Genomic DNA, 24,323 nt, shown 5'->3' on the forward strand with positions numbered 1-24,323 from the left:
TAACAGACACATCTCAACATCAACTGTTCAGAGGAGACTGCGTGAATCAGGCCTTCATGGTTGAATTGCTGCAAAGAATCCACTACTAAAGGACACCAATAAGATGAAGAGACTTGCTTGGGCCAAGAAACACGAGCAATGGACATTAGACCGGTGGAAATCTGTCCTTTGGTCTGATGAGTCCAAATTTGGTGAATGGATGATCTCCGCATGTGTTGTTCCCACCGTGAAGCATGGAGGAGGAGGTGTGATGGTGTGGGGGTGCTTTGCTGGTGACACTGTCTGTGATTTATTTAGAATTCAAGGCACACTTAACCAGCATGGCTACCACAGCATTCTGCAGCAACACGCCATCCAATCTGGTTTGCGCTTAATGGGACTATCATTTGTTTTTCAACAGGACAATGACCCAACACACCTCCAGGCTATGTAAGGGCTATTTGACCAAGAAGGAGAGTGATGGAGTGCTGCATCAGATGACCTGGCCTCCGCAATCACCCGACCTCAACCCAATTGAGATGGTGTGGGATGAGTTGGACCGCAGAGTGAAGGAAAAGCAGCCAACAAGTGCTCAGCATATGTAGGAACTCCTTCAAGACTGTTGGAAAAGGTGGTTCGCGCTTTTAGATTTGCGCGAATGCTGCCGTCTATCCACGGTTTCTGCTTAGGGTAGGTTTTAAATGGAGAGTGAGGCATGCTACAGCATTCTCCTTCTTTCTTTCTCTCTCTCACAAGCACACGTGTGTACACACATACCACAGACATACACACATGCGGGTGTGCATGGATGTCTCATGGTAGGGTGGGGTATGCAAAATGGGTCATGTTTGAGTACTTTCTGACCACTTCTAACATGGGCAAACATGTATGGAAGGTTTTGTTTGCACTGCGCCAGAATTTCCTATAAGTGTTCAATTGGGTTGAGATCTGGTGACTGAGATGGCTATGGCGTTTTCATGCTCGTCAAACCATTCAGTGACCACTCGTGCTGTATGGATGGGGCATTATCATCCTATGGGGGCGTAGCCTGGTAGCTAAAATAATTGCCTGCCCAGCATTTTTATACATGACCCTAAGCATGATGGGATGTTAATTGCTTAATTAACTAAGGAACCACAACTGTGTGGAAGCACCTGCTTTCAATATACTTTGTATCCCTCGTTTACTTAAGTGTTTCCATTATTTTGTTAGTTACCTGTAGGTTGCCCTGAGAGTTGTTGAAGGTTGGTAGAATCTTATTCAAAATTATTCACAACTGTAATGGCTGCCAAAGGTGCTTACACCAAGTATTAACTCTGGGGTGTGAAGACATATGCAATCAATCCATCCTCATTTTGTATTTCTTAGTCATTTGGACAATTTTCTATCATTTTTCTTTCACTTTGAAAATGTGGAGTAGGTTGTGTAGATCGGCAGGAAAAAAAATCTAATTTGATCCCTTTTTAGATTGAATTGTATGGCAGAAAAATTTGAAGACTGTGCAAGGGGTGTGTAGACTTTCACTAGCGACTGTATGTTTGGACAAACCAATGCCCCCAGCTAACCTTTTCATCAGTACAATTATTTTATTATTAGCACCCTAACTAGCAGAGGCTTAATGCATGTGAAGAGCTCCAAGGCCATTCACACAACAATATACTGTTTTACTAAACCATGCATATCAGGGATGAAACACTCACACACGTGTAGAATCAAATACACTTGTAAGTAACTGTAGTGGATGTGAAACTCCATAGTATAACAAACAAACAAACATGTGAACGCACACACACACACATAGGCGCGCACACAAACTCGCTGTCTCTCAGCCAAATGGGTAAGGCCTTCACCGAGTGGCTGTCATGTTGCTGTCCTAATGTGGACTTGGCTACGTTCCTACACACGCTGATTTCACTGAGCACTGCAAATAGACAGGGAGAGGGGGAGGGAAGGAGAGAGGGAGACACCTGATTGGGCACACTGGGTTTACACTACAGCGTTCTTCTCTCACCTTGTTTAAAAAGCCCTTCAGCACGCTGGCAGCCTTCACCGACAGAGACCTTGGGATGCGAATGGGCTTTTCGAGAATAACTGTGTGGAGAAGACAGAGAAAAAGAATGAGTGAGAAAGAGAGAGGGAAAGACAATCATGTGGAGGGTGGGAGGGAGGCAAACAATTGGTGATTCACCATCCGGCCAGCCTGTGGGTCCCTGCGCCTGCTGCGTACGAACCAGTGGGCGGAAGGGGGGATGAGAGAAGAGGAGGAGGAGAAGAGGAGGGATGAGGGGGCTCTGTTCTGTGACTGCGTCAGTCATGTTCTGTAGTACAGCACGTTCGGTTTTTCGCAGTGGGAAACAGTTTGGTAGTATTGTGTAGCGCCTCATCTTGTGTTGGTTAGTTGGACTCACATAATCTCTCCTTCCTCCTGAGGTGTGCACATGTTCACTCCTCCCCACATTAAGAGCATTGGATTGGTGTAGGCATGGGCTAGATTAAGTTTCTTAAACCAGTCATTTCCTGTTAAATCCATAAAGGCAAGTGAACAAGTGCGTACTTCGGGAGAAAGGAGAGATTATTGGAACGCAGTCTGTCGGGTCAAGTCAATCCTTGATTGACCTCAAATCCCCACTCTCCCAGCAACACAACAAAACAGATAGATATTTCTGATTACTCATCAACAAACATTGCATGTCTAAGAGCGGACGCAAAGCCGTTTAACTTCCCTGGCTCTCTGATGAACAGATTACAGCAGGAAGAGTAGTGTTGTTTATCCTCTTCTTCCTAAATGCCCCCAGCCGGCCGGCCAGCTCTGTTCTGTTTGTTTACACTGAGTCCTAATGGAATGTTAACGGGATCAGTCACTGGCTGCATCTCAAATGGCTAGGGCTCTGTTCAAAAGTAGCGCACAATGTAGGGAATATGGTGCCATTTGGGATGCAACCTCTGTGATGGGGTTTAGGGTTAAGGAGCTTGGCCTAGGGCCAGGGTTAGGAACACTGATGGTGACATGTGTCTAGTGGTCGCCAGAAGGAAGGGTTGGGGAGCAGTATAGTATGGCAGAGTGTAGCATAGTATAGACGGAAAGGCAGGCAGACAGAAGGAAAAGGCAGGCAGACAGACAAGCGGACAGACTGACAGTTGGTACAAAACGCTCCATGACATTCTCATTTGGTTACAACCTAATTGTTATGGATCTTTGGATACCACCATGCCAACCCCAAACTCTGTCTGCATGTCTATGGTTCTGTGGTCTGGCATGTGTGCCAGGGTTTCCCAGGGTGAGGTTGGCACTGGTCAGGCTGGTGGCATAACGCTAGCCCTCTCCTACAGAGAGAGGGGCTTGTTTCCGCTAGCGAGGAGGCATCAAGGAGACATGCTGCTTGCCCTGTTGGGGCGTGAGGAGGACCAAAAGGCTGGTAGATGCCCGTTCCAATGCCCATGCCCAGGCTTCCATGGGTGGGCATGGTGGAGAGAGACGGGGTTGTGGTACAGTATAGCACATACGAATAGAATTACTAGAACGGACATCCCATTCAATCAATTATATTTCTATGGTATAATACAGTGGGGGAAAAAAGTATTTAGTCAGCCACCAATTGTGCAAGTTCTCCCACTTAAAAAGATGAGAGAGGCCTGTAATTTTCATCATAGGTACACGTCAACTATGACAGACGAATTGAGAAAAAAAAATCCAGAAAATCACATTGTAGGATTTTTAATAAATTTATTTGCAAATTATGGTGGAAAATAAGTATTTGGTCACCTATAAACAAGCAAGATTTCTGGCTCTCACAGACCTGTAACTTCTTCTTTAAGAGGCTCCTCTGTCCTCCACTCGTTACCTGTATTAATGGCACCTGTTTGAACTTGTTATCAGTATAAAAGACACCTGTCCACAACCTCAAACAGTCACACTCCAAACTCCACTATGGCCAAGACCAAAGAGCTGTCAATGGACACCAGAAACAAAATTGTAGACCTGCACCAGGCTGGGAAGACTGAATCTGCAATAGGTAAACAGCTTGGTTTGAAGAAATCAACTGTGGGAGCAATTATTAGGAAATGGAAGACATACAAGACCACTGATAATCTCCCTCGATCTGGGGCTCCACGCAATATCTTACCCCGTGGGGTCAAAATGATCACAAGAACGGTGAGCAAAAATCCCAGAACCACACGGGGGGACCTAGTGAATGACCTGCAGAGAACTGGGACCAAAGTAACAAAGCCTACCATCAGTAACACACTACGCCGCCAGGGACTCAAATCCTGCAGTGCCAGACGTGTCCCCCTGCTTAAGCCATGTCCTGTCTGAAGTTTGCTAGAGTGCATTTGGATGATCCAGAAGAGGATTGGGAGAATGTCATATGGTCAGATGAAACCAAAATATAACTTTTTGGTAAAAACTCAACTCGTCGTGTTTGGAGGACAAATAATGCTGAGTTGCATCCAAAGAACACCATACCTACTGTGAAGCATGGGGGTGGAAACATCATGCTTTGGGGCTGTTTTTCTGCAAAGGGACCAGGACGACTGATCCGTGTAAAGGAAAGAATGAATGGGGCCATGTATCGTGAGATTTTGAGTGAAAACCTCCTTCCATCAGCAAGGGCATTGAAGATGAAACGTGGCTGGGTCTTTCAGCATGACAATGATCCCAAACACACCGCCCGGGCAACGAAGGAGTGGCTTCATAAGAAGCATTTCAAGGTCCTGGAGTGGCCTAGCCAGTCTCTAGAGGAGATCTGCATGGAGGAATGGGCCAAATCAAATCAAATCACATTTTATTGGTCACATGCGCCGAATACAACAGGTGCAGACATTACAGTGAAATGCTTACTTACAGCCCTTAACCAAAAAATTAAACAACAACAAAAAAAGTGTTGAGAAAAAAAGAGCAGAAGTAAAATAAAATAACAGTAGGGAGGCTATATATACAGGGGGGTACCGGTGCAGAGTCAATGTGCGGGGGCACCGGCTAGTTGAGATAGTTGAAGTAATATGTACATGTGGGTAGAGTTAAAGTGACTATGCATAAATAATTAACAGAGTAGCAGCAGCGTAAAAAGGATGGGGTGGGGGGGCAATGCAAATAGTCCGGGTAGCCATGATTAGCTGTTCAGGAGTCTTATGGCTTGGGGGTAGAAGCTGTTGAGAAGTCTTTTGGACCTAGACTTGGCACTCCGGTACCGCTTGCCATGCGGTAGCAGAGAGAACAGTCTATGACTAGGGTGGCTGGAGTCTTTGAAAATGTTGAGGGCCTTCCTCTGACACCACCTGGTATAGAGGTCCTGGATGGCAGGAAGCTTGGCCCCAGTGATGTACTGGGCCGTACGCACTACCCTCTGTAGTGCCTTGCGGTCGGAGGCCAAGCAGTTGCCATACCAGGCGGTGATGCAACCAGTCAGGATGCTCTCGATGGTGCAGCTGTAGAATTTTGAGGATCTGAGGACCCATGCCAAATCTTTTCAGTCTCCTGAGGGGGAATAGGCTTTGTCGTGCCCTCTTCACGACTGTCTTGGTGTGTTTGGACCATGATAGTTCGTTGGTGATGTGGACACCAAGGAACTTGAAGCTCTCAACCTGTTCCACTACAGCCCTGTCGATGAGAATGGGGGTGTGCTCAGTCCTCTTTTTTTTCCTGTAGTCCACAATCATCTCCTTTGTCTTGGTCAAGTTGAGGGAGAGGTTGTTGTCCTGGCACCACACGGCCAGGTCTCTGACCTCCTCCCTATAGGCTGTCTCATCGTTGTCGGTGATCAGGCCTACCACTGTTGTGTCGTCGGCAAACTTAATGATTGGAGTCGTGCCTGGCCATGCAGTCATGGGTGAACAGAGAGTACAGGAGGGGACTGAGCACGCACCCCTGAGGGGCCCCCGTGTTGAGGATCAGTGTGGCAGATGTGTTGTTACCTACCCTTACCACCTGGGGGCGGCCCGTCAGGAAGTCCAGGATCCAGTTGCAGAGGGAGGTGTTTAGTCCCAGGATCCTTAGCTTAGTGATGAGCTTAGAGGGCACTATGGTGTTGAATGCTGAGCTGTAGTCAATGAATAGCATTCTCACGTAGGTGTTCCTCTTGTCCAGGTGGGAAAGGGCAGTGTGGAGTGCAATAGAGATTGCATCATCTGTGGATCTGTTGGGGCGGTATGCAAATTGGAGTGGGTCTAGGGTTTCTGGGATAATGCTGTTGATGTGAGCCATGACCAGCCTTTCAAAGCACTTCATGGCTACAGACGTCAGTGCTACGGGTCAGTAGTCATTTAGGCAGGTTATCTTAGAGTCCTTGGGCATGGGGACTATGGTGGTCTGCTTGAAACATGTTGGTATTACAGACTCAGTCAGGGACATGTTGAAAATACCAGCAACAGTGTGTGAAAATCTTGTGAAGACTAACAGAAAACATTTGACATGTGTCATTGCCAACAAAGGGTATATAACAAAGTATTGAGAAACTTTTGTTATTGACCAAATACTTATTTTCCACCATAATTTGCAAGTAAATTCATTAAAAATCCTGCAATGTGATTTTCTGGAAAAAAATATCTCATTTTGTCTGTCATAGTTGACGTGTACCTATGATGAAAATTTCAGGCCTCTCTCATCTTTTTAAATGGGAGAACTTGCACAATTGGTGGCTGACTAAATACTTTTTCCCCCCACTGTACATACAGTTGAAGTCGGAAGTTTACATACACCTTAGCCAAATACATTTAAACTCAGTTTTTCACAATTCCTGACATTTAATCCTAGTAAAAATTCCCTGTTTTAGGTCAGTTAGGATCACCACTTTATTTTAAGAATGTGAAATGTCAGAATAATAATAATATAATATGCCATTTAGCAGACGCTTTTATCCAAAGCGACTTACAGTCATGCGTACATACATTTTTTTTGTGTATGGGTGGTCCCGGGGTTCGAACCCACTACCCTGGCGTTACAAGCGTCGTGCTCTACAAGCTGAGCTACAGAGGACCATAATAGTAGAGAGAATGATTTATTTAAGCTTTTATTTCTTTCATCACATTCCCAGTGGGTCAGAAGTTTACATTCACTCAATTAGTATTTGGTAGCATTGCCTTTAAATTGTTTAACTTGGGTCAAACGTTGCGGGTAGCCTTCCACAAGCTTCCCACAATAAGTTGGGTGAATTTTGGCCCATTCCTCCTGACAGAGCTGGTGTAACTGAGTCAGGTTTGTAGGCATCCTTGCTCGCACACGCTTTTTCAGTTCTGCCCTACAAATGTTCTATAGGATTGAGGTCAGGGCTTTGTGATGGCCACTCCAATACCTTATCCTTAAGCCATTTTGCCACAACCTTGGAAGTATGCTTGGGGTCATTGTCCATTTGGAAGACCCATTTGCAACCAAGCTTTAACTTCCTGACTGATGTCTTGAGATGTTGCTTCAATATATCCACATCTATTTTATGAAGTGCACCAGTCCCTCCTGCAGCAAAGCACCCCCACAGCATGATGCTGCCACCCCCGTGCTTCACGGTTGGGATGGTGTTCTTCGCAATGCAAGCAACCCCCTTTCTCCTCCAAACATAACGATGGTCATTTTGGCCAAACAGTTCTATTTTTGTTTCATCAGGCCAGAGGCCATTTCTCCAAAAAGTACGATCTTTGTCCCCATGTGCAGTTGCAAACCGTAGTCTGGCTTTTTTATGGCGGTTTTGGAGCAGTGGCTTCTTCCTTGCTGAGCGGCTTTTCAGGTTGTGTCGATATAGGACTCGTTTTACTGTGGATATAGATACTTTTGTAACTTTTTCCTCCAGCATCTTCACAAGGTCCTTTGCTGTTGTTCTGGGATTGATTTGCACTTTTCGCACCAAAGTACGTTCATCTCTAGGAGACAGAACCCATCTCCTCCCTGAGCGGTATGACGGCTGCGTGGTCCCATGGTGTTTATACTTGCGTACTATTGTTTGTACAGATGAACGTGGTACCTTCAGGCGTTTGGAAATTGCTCCCAAGGATGAACCAGACTTGTGGAGGTCTACAAATTTTTTCTGAGGTCTTGGCTGATTTCTTTTGATTTTCCCATGATGTCAAGCAAAGAGACACTGAGTTTGAAGGTAGCCTTGAAATACATCCACAGGTACACCTCCAATTGACTCAAATTATGTCAATTAGCCTATCAGAAGCTTCTAAAGCCATGACATAATTTTCTTTAATTTTCCAAGCTGTTTAAAGGCATAGTGAACTTAGTGTATTTAATCTTCTGACCCACTGGAATTGTGATACAGTGAATTATAAGTGAAATAATCTGTCTGTAAACAACTGTTGGAAAAATTAAGTAGATGTCCTAACCGACTTGCCAAAACTATAGTTTGTTAACAATACATTTGTGGAGTGGTTGAAAAACTAGTTTTAATGACTCCAACCTAAGTGTATGTAAACTTCCGACTTCAACTGTATGTCATACAAGAGGCAGTTGGCTCTCCAGTGGTCTTGCCTATCCAGATAGCTCTAGCTGTCCAAATGTCTCATACTTATTTTTAGTGTGCAAATCTTTATCGGTTTTAACACAAAATACATCAAACCTAACATATTGAGTGACGTGTGGTGTGTTTGTGTGCTGTCTGATGGGGTTTTGGAGCACCAAAAGACACATTTTCAGATATACAGTTAGACATACAGTACCTGTCAAAAGTTTGGACACACCTACTCATTCAAGGGTTTTTCTTTATTTTTACTATTTTCTACATTGTAGAATATTCGTGGACATCAAATCTATGAAATAGCACATATGGAATCATGTAGTAACCAAAGAAGTGTTAAACAAATTTAAATATATTTTCTATTTGAGATTCTTCAAATAGCCACCCTTTGCCTTGATGACAGCTTTGCACACTCTTGGCATTCTCTCAACCAGCTTCACCTGGAATGCTTTTCCAACAGTCTTGAAGGAGTTCCCACATATGCTGAGCACTTGTTGGCTGCTTTTCCTTCACTCTGCCGTCCGACTCACCCCAAACCATCTCAATTGGGTTGAGGTCGGCGGATTGTGGAGGCCAGGTCATCTGATGCAGCACTCCATCACTCTCCTTCTTGGTAAAATAGCCCTTACACAGCCTGGAGGTGTGTTGGGTCATTGTCCTGTTGAAAAACGAATGATAGTCCCACTAAGCCCAAACCAGATGGGATGGGGTATCGCTGCAGAATGCTGTGGTAGCCATGCTGGTTAAGTGTGCCTTGAATTCTAAATAAATCACAGACAGTGTCACCAGCAAAGCACCCCCACACCATAACACCTCCTACTCCATGCTTTATGGTGGGAACTACACATGCGGAGATCATCTGTTTACCCACACAGTGTCTCACAAAGACACATCGGTTGGAACCAAAAATCTCCAGTTAGGACTCCAGACCAAAGGTCAAGTTCCACCGGTCTAATGTCCATTGCTCGTGTTTCTTGGCCCAAGCAGGTCTCTTCTTCTTATTGGTGTCCTTTAGTAGTGGTTTCTTCTGATTTACACAGTCCCCTTTGAACAGTTGATGTTGAGATGTGTCTGTGACTTGAACTCTGTGAAGCATTTATTTGGGCTGCAATTTCTGAGGCTGATAACTCTAATTAATGTATCCTCTGCAACAGAGGTAACTCTGAGTCTTCCATTCCTATGGTGGTCCTCATGAGAGCCAGTTTCATCATAGCGCTTGATGGTTTTTGCGACAGCACTTGAAGAAAGTTTTTAAAATTGTCCATATTGATTAACCTTCATATCTTAAAGTAATGATGGACTGTCGTTTCTCTTTGCTTATTTGAGCTGTTCTTGCCATAATATGAACTTGGTCTTTTACCAAATAGGGATCCCCCACAACACAACTGATTGGCTCTAAGGCATTAAGAAGGAAAGAAATTCCACAAATTTACTTAACAAGGCACACCTGTTAATTGAAATGCATTCCAGGTGACTACCTCATTAAGCTAGTTGAGAGAATGCCAAGAGTGTGCAAAGCAGTCATCAAGGCAAAGGGTGGCTACTTTGAAGAATCTCAAATATAAAATATATTTTGATTTGTTTAACACTTTTTTGGTAACTACATGATTCCATATGTGTTATTTTATAGTTTTGATGTCTTCACTATTATTCTAAATTGTAAAAAATAGTAAAAATAAAGAAAAACCCTTGAATGAGTAGGTGTGTCCAAACTTTTGACTGGTAGTGTATATAGGCCTATGAAGTACTACTATCCTGGATAATCATGCACTTGAGTGGAGGAGTGAGTAGCCAATGTGTGGAGAGCATTTGTTGTTGTTTTTGACACAATATGGCCACCATGCATCACCCCGGTGGGTGCTACACATTGCGTAGTAGTAGTGGATGTCACACTTAACAATGTGAAGCACTTTGAGACATTGAGTGAGAAGAGCTCTTATGAATCCCCGTCATACTGTAGTAGAGGGATCTCTCACCTTGGAAGAGGTACTCCTCGGTGTTCATGTCAGGATTGTCGGTGATGATGTCGAACGGGGACCTCCCGGCCATCATCTCAAACATGAGCACGCCTAACGCCCACCAGTCAACACTGAACCCTGGAGAGAGACACACAGACAATATCGGCCATCTTGGTTAGATTCAGCAATAGTTTGGTAATGACAGCAATAGTTTTGTAATGAAAGCAATAGTTTGGTAATGACAACAATAGTTTGGTAATGACAGCAATAGTTTGGTAATGGCAGCAATAGTTTGCTAATGACAGCAATAGTTTGGTAATGACAGCAATAGTTTGGTAATGACAGCAATAGTATGGTAATGACAGCAATAGTTTGGTAATGACAGCAATAGTATGGTAATGACAGCAATAGTTTGGTAATGACAGCAATAGTTTGGTAATGACAGCAATAGTTTGGTAATGACAGCAATAGTTTGGTAATGACAGCAATAGTTTGGTAATGACGGAGATCTGTTCATTCTTTTTTTTCACATATTTTGTTTTTTATTGAAGTGGTCGTTTTTTACAATAACTCCTAAATAGTTCTCCCCATTCCCTCCATGTATGTGTTTGTTGATGGGAGGGACTCACCGTAGTCTTCCCCTCTGAGGATCTCGGGGGCTATGTAGTTGGGGGTTCCACAGAATGTACTGGTGGTGTCTCCTGGTCTGATGCCCTCCTGATAGAGAGAGAGGGGGAAGGAGGTTGAAGGAGAGAGAAAGGAAAGGGGAGAGAGAAGGGGGTGAAGGGAAGGGGAAAGAGAGAGAGGGGGGGAAGAGTGGGGGAGAGAGGGGGGGAAAGAGTGGGGGAGAGAGTAGGGGGAAGGACAAGAGAACAGAGAAAGATGGAGAGAAAGAAAGAGAGCGAGAGAAAGACAAGTGAAAGAGATGAGAAAGAGCGTGAGACTTTCGATGCCTAGTGTATTAATCCACTTCTACATAATGAATGAGAAGTAAAGTAAGCAGCATAGTAGCAGTACTATAACAGTATACAGTAGGTCTGTGCATGGGTCTCACCTTGCACATCCCGTAGTCTGTCAGCTTGATGTGTCCCTCGTGATCCAAGAGAACGTTGTCCAGTTTCAAATCTCGGTAGAGGATTCCCTTTTCATGCAGGAAATTCAGAGCGATACAAATTTCAGCAGCATAGAATCTGAAAGAAAATAAGATTAATTCAGACATGCTTATCCTCGAGAGTATCCAGAGAGTTCCCAGCCCCCAGACTTCGTGACACAGTTTGTCCAACTTACATTTCCATTCTGAACTTCGCACAACGTAGAAAACATCCTGAAGCCAACATACAGTATATGGTATTATGTATATTATATGGGAAGGAGTTTCAGGAAGGAGTTTCAGGAAGGAGTTTTTAATGAATAGGTGATTTCTGTTCAATATTTACATTCTCCGCCTCACAATTGGCATAGCGAGACATGGTGGGCTAAATGCTTGTGATTTCTCTATCTCTGGTGTGCTTTCCTGAAAAACACAATAATGCCTATCATATTAGGACGCTAATAGGGCCTATTCATCCTCAGAATAAATGGATACGTTTATAGGGTAGAGGAAATGGCAGAGAGCCATGTTTGAGGGTTGATTGAGGGTTCTATCCGTATGCTGTTGAAGTATCAGAGGACGTTGTTGAGGATGTTGTTTGTTTACCTTGCGTGTTCTTCTGGTAGTTTCCGTTGCCGTTGCATATGAAACATCAGATCCCCTCCGTTGACGTACTCGATCACGAGAAATAACCTACAATCAGAAGAAAAGGGAGAGGAGAAGACATTCGTAAACAATCAGTCTTGGAGAGTGTTTGGAGTTTGAATGCAGCCCTCTTACCAAGATTGCCATTTTCCAAAACAATAGCTAGTATTATCATTGGCCAACTGAAGGCTGCATGTCAAATTTAATGCCCATTATCTGGCTAAATACGATTTGAAAGTTCTTCGTTAAAAAAACATTGTTTTACCTTGGTGAACTTTTGTGACAAAAGACTGCCTCTAAAAATGTATGTTTGGTTTCACTTTAAGTCATGGTTCACAGTTCAAAGTCTTACGGTAAAGGCTCTCATAGCCTACCTCTATTGACTACAACTGTACATTTATTTCCTTACAATGAGAAGTCTGTCATTGAATGTGTCACTTTTCACAGAAGCCACAGCTCCGTAGTTTCTTACTTCACATAATGAGGTCTAACGATGAGCGATTCAGTTGCCTAGTTCCAAGGCCAGTGGAACGATTGCAGAGAAATTGATTCATTTCACCTTTATTTAGCCTGGGTATTAGTCATTCAGAACACATTCTCTATGTAAAAGCAACATGTTGCAACTGAGTGTCTCTGAGAGTGTCTGTCTGCCTCTTACCGGCTCTCTGTCTGAAAGCAGGAGTGAAGGCCCACTAAGAACGGATTGGTAGACGCCTGCTCAAACACATGTTTCTCTGTCTGCACCCAGTCAATGTCCTGTAAGGGAAACAGGGAGGGAGAAAGAGAGATGAAGAGAGAGAGAGAGAGAGAGAGAGAGAGAGAGAGAGAGAGAGAGAGAGAGAGAGAGAGAGAGAGAGAGAGAGAGAGAGAGAGAGAGAGAGAGAGAGAGATGGAGAGAGATGGAAAGACAACATATTAGCAACCATTTTGTCTTATCCTTAATCATCCTAGACGAGCTGCAGACAAACAAACAGACCGAGATGCATGATGCCATGTATGACAGTCTTTGTAAATATACTGTAACATCACAACACAAAGCAGCCATTTTCTTTCTCATTGCATGGTACAATACAAGAAGGTTCTCTTATCTAAGCCACTTTATTCAACCCAATGGATTTCTACTCTATTGGTATTAACCCTTTAGATTAGACTACCTTTAATAAACAAGGAAAGACTGAGTAAATTGACTAGTAAATGGATCCAAGTTAGATCACAACATAGGTAGGAGTCACCCTACTGACGACCTAAACTGTCTTCTTTCCGATAAAAATAGGCATAACACTTAAGTAATGGAACATAGACATACAGGCAGGTCCATAAGTATTGGAATTCTTGATAAAGATGAGCAAAAAAGACTGTATAAAATAAATAATACAAATAATGAGCTATATTGTATGCTCCAAAAATGTGGGAAATTATATTATTTTATAATAATACTAATAATTATTTAAAAAATGGGGGTCAAGATTATTGGCAACCCTGTTTCCAATACTCTAGCACCCTCCCCTTGCGAGGATAACGACAGTGAGCATTTTTCTAAAATGTTTTATGAGAACACGTTGGGAGGAGTCTTACACCATTCCTCCATACAGAATCTTTCCAGATCCTTGATATCCTTTGTCTGCTCCTATAGACTGCCCTCTTCAATTCAAACACAGGTTTTCAATGGGGTTCAAGTCCGAAGACTGAGATGACCATTGCAAAATGTTGATTTTGTGGTCAATTAACCATTTCTTTGTGGATTTTGATTTGTGCTTGGGATTATTGTCTTGCTAGAAGATCCACTTGTGGCCAAGTGTCAGCCTCCTAGCAGAGAAAATTAATTATAGACCTGACTGTACACAGAAAATATGGGATAAATAAGAATCCCAAAGACACACAAATTAAGAAATATACATGTTTCAGTGTGTACATAGTACATCATTAATTTGTAGTTATTACTAAATAGTACTACTGGACTATGATCTAATGCAGAGGGAAAACCAAGGGGCACAATCACAAATAGGAGCACTAGTTATGTTTTCTCTTCCTCTGACAAATGGAGGAGTAAAAAGAAGCAAATGACTGAAACACATAAACCTGAAACACTGAAACACTCCATTTAAAAGAAACAATTTCCAATCCCATAATGACCACCTAGATGTAACATGTAAAATGAGGAGCTCCACTCTAAGCTTCACAAACAACTCAGTAACCTGTTGTAGTGTAGACTAAGTCAATACCCTATGCACAATAAATATTTCTCTCACACAAACACACACATCTTTACAAAAAGCTTTAGAAATCAGAGCACTTTAATTTCCGAGCCCAAGCCAGAGTTGACAGACAGTGAGCAGATTACAGTGCGAGGATTGCGAGCAATCACGGAGGAAGACAAACATCTCTTGCTTTTTCCAGGCCGTGAACTTATACTCCTTCTGACTAAAGTCTTTGGGTGGGTGGGTCTCTGCACCCTCTATCCATCTCTATGGCTTTATGCCTGTTGTTTAGAAGTAGACAACGAAATAATTCACTAATTTAAAACGGAGATAGCCCTCAGTGGTTCTGGCATTGTCACAGAAGCGATCAATAGCAATCGTTGATCAGAGGTGCGCCCTCTATCCGTCTCTATGGATCAATGGCAACGATAAGAGGTGTGCCCTCTAGGTTATATATCTATGGGAATAGCAACCTGTCTGGCTTTGGCTGGGCGGCCATTTTTCTGCTTATTTCTAAAAGCTGGGCTATAGCTACCCTGGCTGGTAGCCTTGGCTGCCCTGAGAGGGACAGAGACAGGATGCCAAGCTGAGGGGCTGACTAGGCTAAACCGAGGCTAAAATCCCCTTCAGTTCGTCATCAGACCTCAAAGTGACCCCTTTTAGCATGTAAACACACCCCTTTGTCATTCTGTCTCTCATCTCCTGAAATGGACTTCTGGGTATAGTTTTGTTTGGCTAGGCATGGTGTTGTGCTGTAGTATTGCAAGTGGTGAATTAGGAAGAGTGTTGCTGTGGCCAGAGAGCTGATCAGAGTTCAGTTTTGAAGCTTTTAACCTTTGGATAGATAGCTGATCCTAGATCTTGAAGGCAACTTGTGCTTCAGATTAGCATAGTGAATCCTATGATTATCACAACTTTGTACAGTAGCTAAGAAGAATGTATTTATTTAATTAAAGTATTGGACAATTAATAATGGCTGTCCAACCCTCTTCCTCCATTCCGTGTTCTCTCACAATACATATGAATTCAATCTTTATCTTACGCATAACATCACAAATTCCTATTGGTCAATTCGACTTCATTAGTAGTAATAGAGGCATAAGTCTTTAGTAGTCTCTTTCTGCTGTGGTCTTTCTGCTGACACCAGTGATGTCAGGCTTTACTACACAGGGACGGCCTGTTCAATAGGGCGATATGGGCGACGCACTGCCAAACGGGAAAAGGAAGGGATTTTTTTTCTAATCAATTATATCACGGCAACAGTAGTTATCAGTGTTGTAATCTATACGTCTGATCTGCCACAGTGCCACACTGCCACTAAATGTCGAATCAGGCTAAAGTCGTGCTTCAAATGGCTCCACCCCCTTTTGGGGCGATTTCAGTCAGATTGAAAATCGCCCAGAACTTCTGTCATAGACTCCCATGTAAAATCTATTTTTTTCAAATTTCAGAGCCTTCAATACAATCTCAATGGGTGTCTGTGGGCTTGCACTTACGCGCTTTCGTCATACGTTACGTAACCATGAACGTAACTGAGAAAAGAGTGGATTGTTTGAAAGAAAAGTTCCTTTTTGTCGGCGAACAAATGAAGATAAATTGGCAACGAAACAATTAGGACCTCCCAGACCAAATTTAATAATTCAACAGGTTTCTACTAAAGGCGGAAAGTCCTACACCCGAGGATTTTCCAAAAATTGGTACGAACGAAAAAAGACATTGCCACTCACTCAACTGGATGACGAGGGATACAGGCTAGCTGTCCGCCGCCACAACGATGAGGTTAGTGTTGATAATCACAAGTTTACTGGATGTGGATATGGTGTAATAAAGGCAGTTTATTCAGAGGTAAATATATCTGGAATCGCGTTCACGGACCCGTTCGTCAAACTCTTAGGGAGCTATAAATTAAGCCCCATTACTTACCATATCAGATAAGAGAAATTGCTGCAGCTACATATATTTTACATCCTGGCCCTACATAGTTCACTATTTGCATCACTTACCAAAATATTACATGTGGTCATATATGCTTGGAAAGTGGAGATGCCATAGAACGTCAAAAAAGTAAACATTGCTGGAGACACATTGCCGTTTTGGAGAAGACATCGCGTTTGCTAGCGAAGAGATTTGTTGTGGCAAATGAACTTGGGCTGGGAATTGCCAGGAACCTCACGATAAGATATATGCATCAGCATTGCGAGTCTCATGATTCTATACGTATTGCGATTCGATACTGTGATTTTATTGCGCACCATATGTCTGTTGCAGAGGGATCAGAAAGCCATGAGAACGAGTTTTGATCAGTCATGGAAATAAAAGTGCTGAAAACAAATTGGCTCCCAATGTGAAAAGATTGAGAACAAGCTATGAAGGAACAATAATGGTGTTTTGGTGCAGGTACAGCCAACTAGCGCTAAAATATTGCGATATTGTCAATACAGTATATCGTAAAGTATCACTATGTAACTCGATTTCTTTCACCCCAATCCCTCAAATTAACGGTAAATAACTGAATTGTTTGCCCCACATTTAGCTAAGATGATTAGCTAGCCAGCTAAAATGTTTTAGTTAGTTAGCAGTCGCATCTACAATAGTTTACTGTCAATAACATGTCTCCAAAAATGACGTGGTGTCTCCAATTGTGTTGACATTTTACAATTGCAATGCGCATCCATGAGTATCCACTTTCTGTAGCTCAGCTGGTAGAGCATGGTGCTTGTAACGCCAAGGTAGTGGGTTCGATCCCGGGACCACCCATACACAAAAATGTATGCACGCATGACTGTAAGTCGCTTTGGATAAAAGCGTCTGCTAAATGGCATATTATTATTATTATTATTATCTGAAGAGAGCCCCGAAACATTGTGTGCAGACATTTTATGCAATAAATGAAGTAGGTTCAATCTAGTAGTTCTGATCTTCTGATTGGTCCTGATGAGTTGGGCGAGGTCCCCTGCAGGCTACTGTCACTGTTGCATTGGCTCTGAGTCGGGTTCTCTGTCTTCAAATGTTCAGCCTAAGAGAGGGGATTTTTGTGTGTGTGTGTGTGTGTGTTTAACAGTGATGATGTGTGTGTGTGTGTGTGTGTTTAACAGTGATGAGTGTGTGTGTGTGTGTTTGTGTGTGTGTGTGTCCTCAGAGCAAGAACTCGTGAGTTGGAAGAACTGAGAGGCCTATGGCGTGGGTGTTGTCCTTGGCCACCTGCTGACAAGGCTGACAAGATAGGACCCTTTTGTCCATTGTTATTGGATAGGAACAGAACTTATAACCAGCTCCTGACCTAAATAGATCTTAGCACAACATTTTACTCAACATATCATATTCCATATTCACTATAACAAATATATTTACTACGACATTAGCAAGAACCGCCACATCCTCAGCCGGCTAATCCAGTGTGTGAAGTTTTGCGGAGTGTTTGACTTAGCTTTGCGAGGCAAAGATGAAACTGAGGGCTCCACCAACCCTGGTAAGCCAACACTTTTGAGATCAGTCAATAAATGCTTCTGGTATTGACTTATATGCTGCCCCTGTCTTCATGTTGTTGCTGGACATATCTTTTTTTAAATGTGTGTAGGTCACCTAAATCATCAGAAAAATTGCCCCTCCTGAGAATTTTTTCAGGAGCCGCCACTGTTACTACATGAATGAATAATTAACCACATACTGTATATGCATGAATGCATTTATACATTTATAGAATCTATAATATATGGCGTGATCCCCACTAAAAACATTGGGAGAGATCTATAAAGAGAGATCTATAAAGCACTGAATGGCCCGTACTATGTAAGATAAGACATTAAAGGGGCAATCCGGGATTCAAAAAACGACAAAGCATTTACCCCGCCACTTGTTTTGGTAAACAGCTGATGGAGGGAGTGGGAGAAATGTAACCACTTTAAAAGTCAAAATATAGATGTATAATCCCGGATTGCCCCTTTAACAGTATGTTGAGTGGCAATAGAAGGAATGGTCCTTTCCACGTGGGTCATTTGTGGCAATGTTGTTGTGTCCATCTCTTAGTTGTCCATTGAAATGTGAAGGGCTCAGAGCTCAAATAGCTAATTACAAATGATTACATTACTATCATCAGAGGACAATCAATCCAAAATGTATATTCTGTCATTCATCTGGTATGTGCTAGGTGTAATAGTAATACCATAGCTCCACCTAGTGGTGGAAACTATAACATCTCTCAATTACTCTCTTCTCTACCCTTCTTTCTCTCTTCCTCACCCTCCTTTTCTATCTTCCCTCTCTACTCCTTACTTATCCCCCCATTTCGTCTCCCCCTCTCTATCCTTTCATACCGCACCATTTGAGGCACCATTTCCTCCTTATTTTTTTCTTTCCTTTTCCGCCCCCTGAGATCCTCGTCTTCCTATTTCACCCTGCACTTCCATTGACTCATCCCACCTCATTCAAAAAATCGGGATCCTTTTTATTCTATAACCATTTGAAAGGGGGAGGTGCCTCTTGCACGTGCTCTTTTAGTTGGCCTTTTAAACTGTCATCATATTGTTTTGTATTTTCTTGTGTGCAAATAAAAACATTTTTTAAAGTACTTTTTCCCCTCTATGCTCTACAGATCCTCCTCTTTTCATCTCTCCTCCTCGCTTTTCCTCCTCTCCCCGTTTCTCTCTCCCCTTCCCCCTCTTTCCCTCCCCCTCTTTTCCTCCATCCCCCTCTCCTCCTTCCTTCTCTCTCACCCTCTCCTCGTCCTCCCTCTCACCTCTTCGTCGTGAACCAGTTCCTTCTTGACCACCTTCATGGCGTATATCTGTTCGTTCTTCTTGAGTCGCACCAGCAGCACCTTGGCGTAGCTGCCACGGCCGATCACTCGGATCAGGTCGAAGTCCCCCAAGCCCAGCGCCAGCCCCTGGGAGATCTTGATACCGTCAATCCCATCCACCACTGCTTTGATATCCTGTAATAGAGGTTTGGATGGCAGAGAAACATTATGAAAGAGACATACAGTGAGCTCAAAAGTATTGGGCCAGTGACAGTTTTGTTGTTGTTTTGGCTCTGTACTCCAGCACTTTGGATTTGAGAACACGTTGGGAGGAGTCTTACACCATTCCTCCATACAGAATCTTTCCAGATCCTTGATATCCTTCGTCTGCTCCTATGGACTGCCCTCTTCAATTCAAACCACTGGTTTTCAATGGGATTCATGTCCGAAGACTGAGATGACCATTGATTACGGATAATCCAGAATAATCTTGAATAATGATGAGTGAGAAAGTTAGACGTATAAATATCATAAAGAGTGCTTGGGGGTATGATATTTGTGAGTTTGCAATTTTCTCACTCATCATTATTCAAGATTCATTCAGGACTATCCGTAATCATGGTAGCATCCACATTAATGTAGCAGTTTTTTAGAAACATTATATTCTTATTTACAATAAAAGTTACTCCAAAATGAAACAATACATTATTTACCATTCATTTCTATTGGGCACAAAATAATCTGAAACACTACCAAAACAAACAGCAAATGCATCCAACAAGTTTGTAGAGTCACAAGCTTGATGTTATCATTCCGTGCTAGGAATATGGGACCAAATACTTAACTTTTTACTACTTTAATAAACATAAGTGGATTTGTCCCGATACTTTTGGTCCCCTAAAATGGGGGGACTATGTACAAAAAGTGCTGTAATTTCTAAACTGTTTCATATGGATGGAAATACCCTCAAATTAAAGCTGACAGTCTGCACTTTAACTTCATAGTCATTGTCTAATTTCAAATCCAAAGTGCTGGAGTACAGAGCCAAAACAACAAAAATGTGTCACTGTCCCAATACTTGTGGCGCTCACTATAGATACCAGCACACTGTTGAATGCTCCTGCAGTTTATTTAGTGTAGCGTTTCGACCCAAAGGTTTTCGTCAGGCTTGAGGAAAGCGTTATGGTCATAGATGGAGATAGATAGAGCTAGTGTCATGCACATGTTGATACGATAAGCATATTTATTATATATTATTATAAGAATGCATTATTTACTGTGTCTGAATAAACTCACCTCTGAGTCCTCTTCGACTTTGTCCATCTTGCAATTGTGTGGTAGGAAAGGTACTGAAGAGAAGAGAGAAATAACTTGTTACCTAAGCTGTAATGCAGTCCTACCTTGTGAGGACTGAGGATTAAAAACCTTAGAGATCTCTATAGTCTACAGTCATTTCCATTAAATAGGGTGTTCCACAAGAATCCATGGCTCTATCTCGAATCGTCTTTCCACGACTCCTTCAATCAATCAATCAATCAATTTTATTTTATATAGCCCTTCTTACATCAGCTAATATCTCGAAATGCTGTACAGAAACCCAGCCTAAAACCCCAAACAGCTAGTAATGCAGGTGTAGAAGCACGGTGGCTAGGAAAAACTCCCTAGAAAGGCAAAACCTAGGAAGAAACCTAGAGAGGAACCAGGCTATGAGGGGTGGCCAGTCCTCTTCTGGCTGTGCCGGGTGGAGATTATAACAGAACCATGCCAAGATGTTCAAAAATGTTCATAAGTGACAAGCATGGTCAAATAATAATCAGGAATAAATCTCAGTTGGCTTTTCATAGCCGATCATTAGAGTTTAAAACAGCAGGTCTGGGACAGGTAGGGGTTCCATAACCGCAGGCAGAACAGTTTAAACTGGAATAGCAGCAAGGCCAGGCGGACTGGGGACAGCAAGGAGTCACCACGGCCGGTAGTCCCGACGTATGGTCCTAGGGCTCAGGTCTCTCAGTTGGCTTTTCATAGCCGATCATTTAGAGTTGAAAACAGCAGGTCTGGGACAGGTAGGGGTTTCGTAGCCGCAGGCAGAACAGTTGAAACTGGAATAGCAGCAAGGCCAGGCGGACTGGGGACAGCAAGGTGTCATCATGCCCGGTAGTCCTGACGTATGGTCCTAGGGCTCAGGTTCTCAGAGAGAAAGAGAGAACGAGAGAATTAGAGAGAGCATACTTAAATTCACACAGGACACTGGATAAGACAGGAGAAGTACTCCAGGTATAACCAACTAACCCCAGCCCCCGACACATAAACTACTGCAGCATAAATACTGGAGGCTGAGACAGGAGCGGTCCGGAGACACTGTGGCCCCATCCGAAGAAACCCCGGACAGGGCCAAACAGGAAGGATATAACCCCACCCACTCCGCCAAAGCACAGCCCCCGCACCACTAGAGGGATATCCCCAACCACCAACTTACAATCCTGAGACAAGGCCGAGTATAGCCCACAGAGGTCTCCACCACAGCACAAACCAAGGGGGGAGGGCGCCAACCCAGACAGGAAGATCACGTCAGTAACTCAACCCACTCAAGTGACGCACCCCCAGGGACGGCATGAAAGAGCACCAGCAGGCCAGTGACTCAGCCCCTGCAACAGGGTTAGAGGCAGAGAACCCCAGTGGAGAGGGGAACCGGCCCGGCAGAGACAGCAAGGGCTGTTCGTTGCTCCAGCCTTTCCGTTCACCTTCACACTCCTGGGCCAGACTACACTCAATCATATGACCTACTGAAGAGATAAGTCTTCAGTAAAGACTTAAAGGTTGAGACCGAGTCTGCGTCTCTCACATGGGTAGGCAGACTGTTCCATAAAAATGGAGATCTATAGGAGAAAGCCCTGCCTCCCGCTGTTTGCTTAGAAATTCTAGGGACAATTAGGAGGCCTGCGTCTTGTGACCGTAGCGTACGTATTGGTATGTACGGCAGGACCAACTCGGAAAGATAGGTAGGAGCAAGCCCATGTAACGCTTTATAGGTTAACAGTAAAACCTTGAAATCAGCCCTTGCCTTAACAGGAAGCCAGTGTAGGGAAGCTAGCACTGGAGTAATATGATCAAATTTCTTGGTTCTAGTCAGGATTCTAGCAGCCGTATTTAGCACTAACTGAAGTTTATTTAGTGCTTTATCCGGGTAGCCGGAAAATAGAGCATTGCAGTAGTCTAACCTAGAAGTAACAAATGCATGGATTAATTTTTCTGCATCATTTTTGGACAGAAAATTTCTGATTTTTGCAATGTTACGTAGATGGAAAAAAGCTGTCCTTGAAACAGTCTTGATATGTTCGTCAAAAGAGAGATCAGGGTCAAGAGTAACGCCTAGGTCCTTCACAGTTTTATTTGAGACGACTTTACAACCATCAAGATGAATTGTCAGATTTAACAGAAGATCTCTTTGTTTCTTGGGACCTAGAACAAGCATCTCTGTTTTGTCCGAGTTTAAAAGTAAAAAGTTTTCAGCCATCCACTTCCTTATGTCTGAAACACAGGCTTCTAGCGAGGGCAATTTTGGGGCTTCACCATGCTTCATTGAAATGTACAGCTGTGTGTCATCCGCATAGCAGTGAAAGTTAACATTATGTTTTCGAATAACATCCCCAAGAGGTAAAATATATAGTGAAAACAATAGTGGTCCTAAAACGGAACCTTGAGGAACACCGAAATGTACAGTTGATTTGTCGGAAGACAGACCATTCACAGAGACAAACTGATATCTTTCCGACAGGTAGGATCTAAACCAGGCCAGAACTTGTCCGTGAGACCAATTTGGGTTTCCAGTCTCTCCAAAAGAATGTGGTGATCGATGGTGTCAAAGGCAGCACTAAGGTCTAGTAGCACGAGGACAGATGCAGAGCCTCGGTCTGACGCCATTAAAAGGTCATTTACCACCTTCACAAGTGCAGTCTCAGTGCTATGATGGGGTCTAAAACCAGACTGAAGCATTTCGTATACATTGTTTGTCTTCAGAAAGGCAGTGAGTTGCTGCGCAACAGCTTTTTCTAAAAATTTTTTGAGAGGAATGGAAGATTCGATATAGGCCGATAGTTTTTATGTTTTCCGGGTCAAGGTTTGGCTTTTTCAAGAGAGGCTTTATCACTGCCACTTTTAGTGAGTTTGGTACACATCCGGTGGATAGAGAGCTGTTTATTATGTTCAACATAGGAGGGCCAAGCACAGGAAGCAGCTCCTTCAGCAGTTTAGTAGGAATAGGATCCAGTATGCAGCTTGAAGGTTTAGAGGCCATGATTATTTTCATCATTGTGTCAAGAGATATAGTACTAAAACACTTAAGTGTCTCTCCCGATCCCAGGCCCTCGCAGAGCTGTGCAGATCCAGGACAGCTAAGCCCTGGAGGAATACGCAGATTCAAAGAGGAGTCCGTAATTTGCTTTCTAATGGTCATGATCTTTTCCTCAAAGAAGTTCATGAATTTATCACTGCTGAAGTGAAAACCATCCTCTCTTGGGGAATGCTGCTTTTTAGTTAGCTTTGCAACAGTATCAAAAAGAAATTTTGGATTGTTCTTATTTTCCTCGATTAATTTGGAAAAGTAGGATGATCGAGCAGCAGTGAGGGCTCTTCGGTACTGCACGGTACTGTCTTTCCAAGCTAGTCGGAAGACTTCCAGTTTGGTGTGGCGCCATTTCCGTTCCAATTTCCTGGAAGCTTGCTTCAAAGCTCGGGTATTTTCTGTATACCAGGGAGCTAGTTTCTTATGACAAATGTCTTTCGTTTTTAGGGGTGCAACTGCATCTAGGGTATTGTGCAAGGTTAAATTGAGTTCCTCAGTTAAGTGGTTAACTGATTTTTGTCCTCTGACGTCCTTGGGTAGGCAGAAGGAGTCTGGAAGGGCATCAATGAATTTTTGTGTTGTCTGAGAATTTATAGCACGACTTTTGATGCTCCTTGGTTGGGGTCTGAGCAGATTATTTGTTGCGATCCTTCCATCCTATCTCCTCGCCTTGTCAACCGTATTGGAGAAGAAGGTCCAAGATCATTTTGAGAAGTACCTCATCCAAGGGACCTCTCACCTTCTCATCCAATGGGTTTTGAGAATGAGGCAAAGAGAAAGGACGCGAGGAATCAAGGAAATGCAATTGAGATTCTCCTATTGACTCTTTCTCAATTAATCTTTCCTTGATTCCTTGCATCATCTCAAGGGAGCATTGTGGGACGTGTAGTTCACCCCCTGTTCAGAGTTCAGAGTTGCAGCTCTTTCCTGTC

The 24,323-nt window shown here is 43.2% G+C and overlaps 1 protein-coding gene across 2 annotated transcripts in view; it reads right to left on the bottom strand.

Moving 5' to 3' along the window:
- The window catches only part of prkcz (protein kinase C, zeta), a 159,069-nt gene that overhangs the window by 27,903 nt on the left and 106,843 nt on the right, over positions 1–24,323 (bottom strand). For both annotated transcript variants that reach the window (XM_041856855.2, XM_041856856.2), the window contains 8 exons: positions 20,346–20,398; positions 19,050–19,244; positions 12,775–12,872; positions 12,078–12,164; positions 11,436–11,571; positions 11,011–11,098; positions 10,400–10,519; positions 1,991–2,070 (listed from right to left, as the gene is read on the bottom strand). In XM_041856855.2, the coding sequence (XP_041712789.1) occupies positions 1,991–2,070; positions 10,400–10,519; positions 11,011–11,098; positions 11,436–11,571; positions 12,078–12,164; positions 12,775–12,872; positions 19,050–19,244; positions 20,346–20,398 (857 nt within the window). The remainder of the gene's footprint in view (positions 1–1,990; positions 2,071–10,399; positions 10,520–11,010; positions 11,099–11,435; positions 11,572–12,077; positions 12,165–12,774; positions 12,873–19,049; positions 19,245–20,345; positions 20,399–24,323) is intronic.

The sequence above is a fragment of the Coregonus clupeaformis genome, chromosome 30 (assembly GCF_020615455.1).
Source record: "Coregonus clupeaformis isolate EN_2021a chromosome 30, ASM2061545v1, whole genome shotgun sequence".
In the NCBI taxonomy this organism is placed as follows: Eukaryota; Metazoa; Chordata; class Actinopteri; order Salmoniformes; family Salmonidae; genus Coregonus; species Coregonus clupeaformis.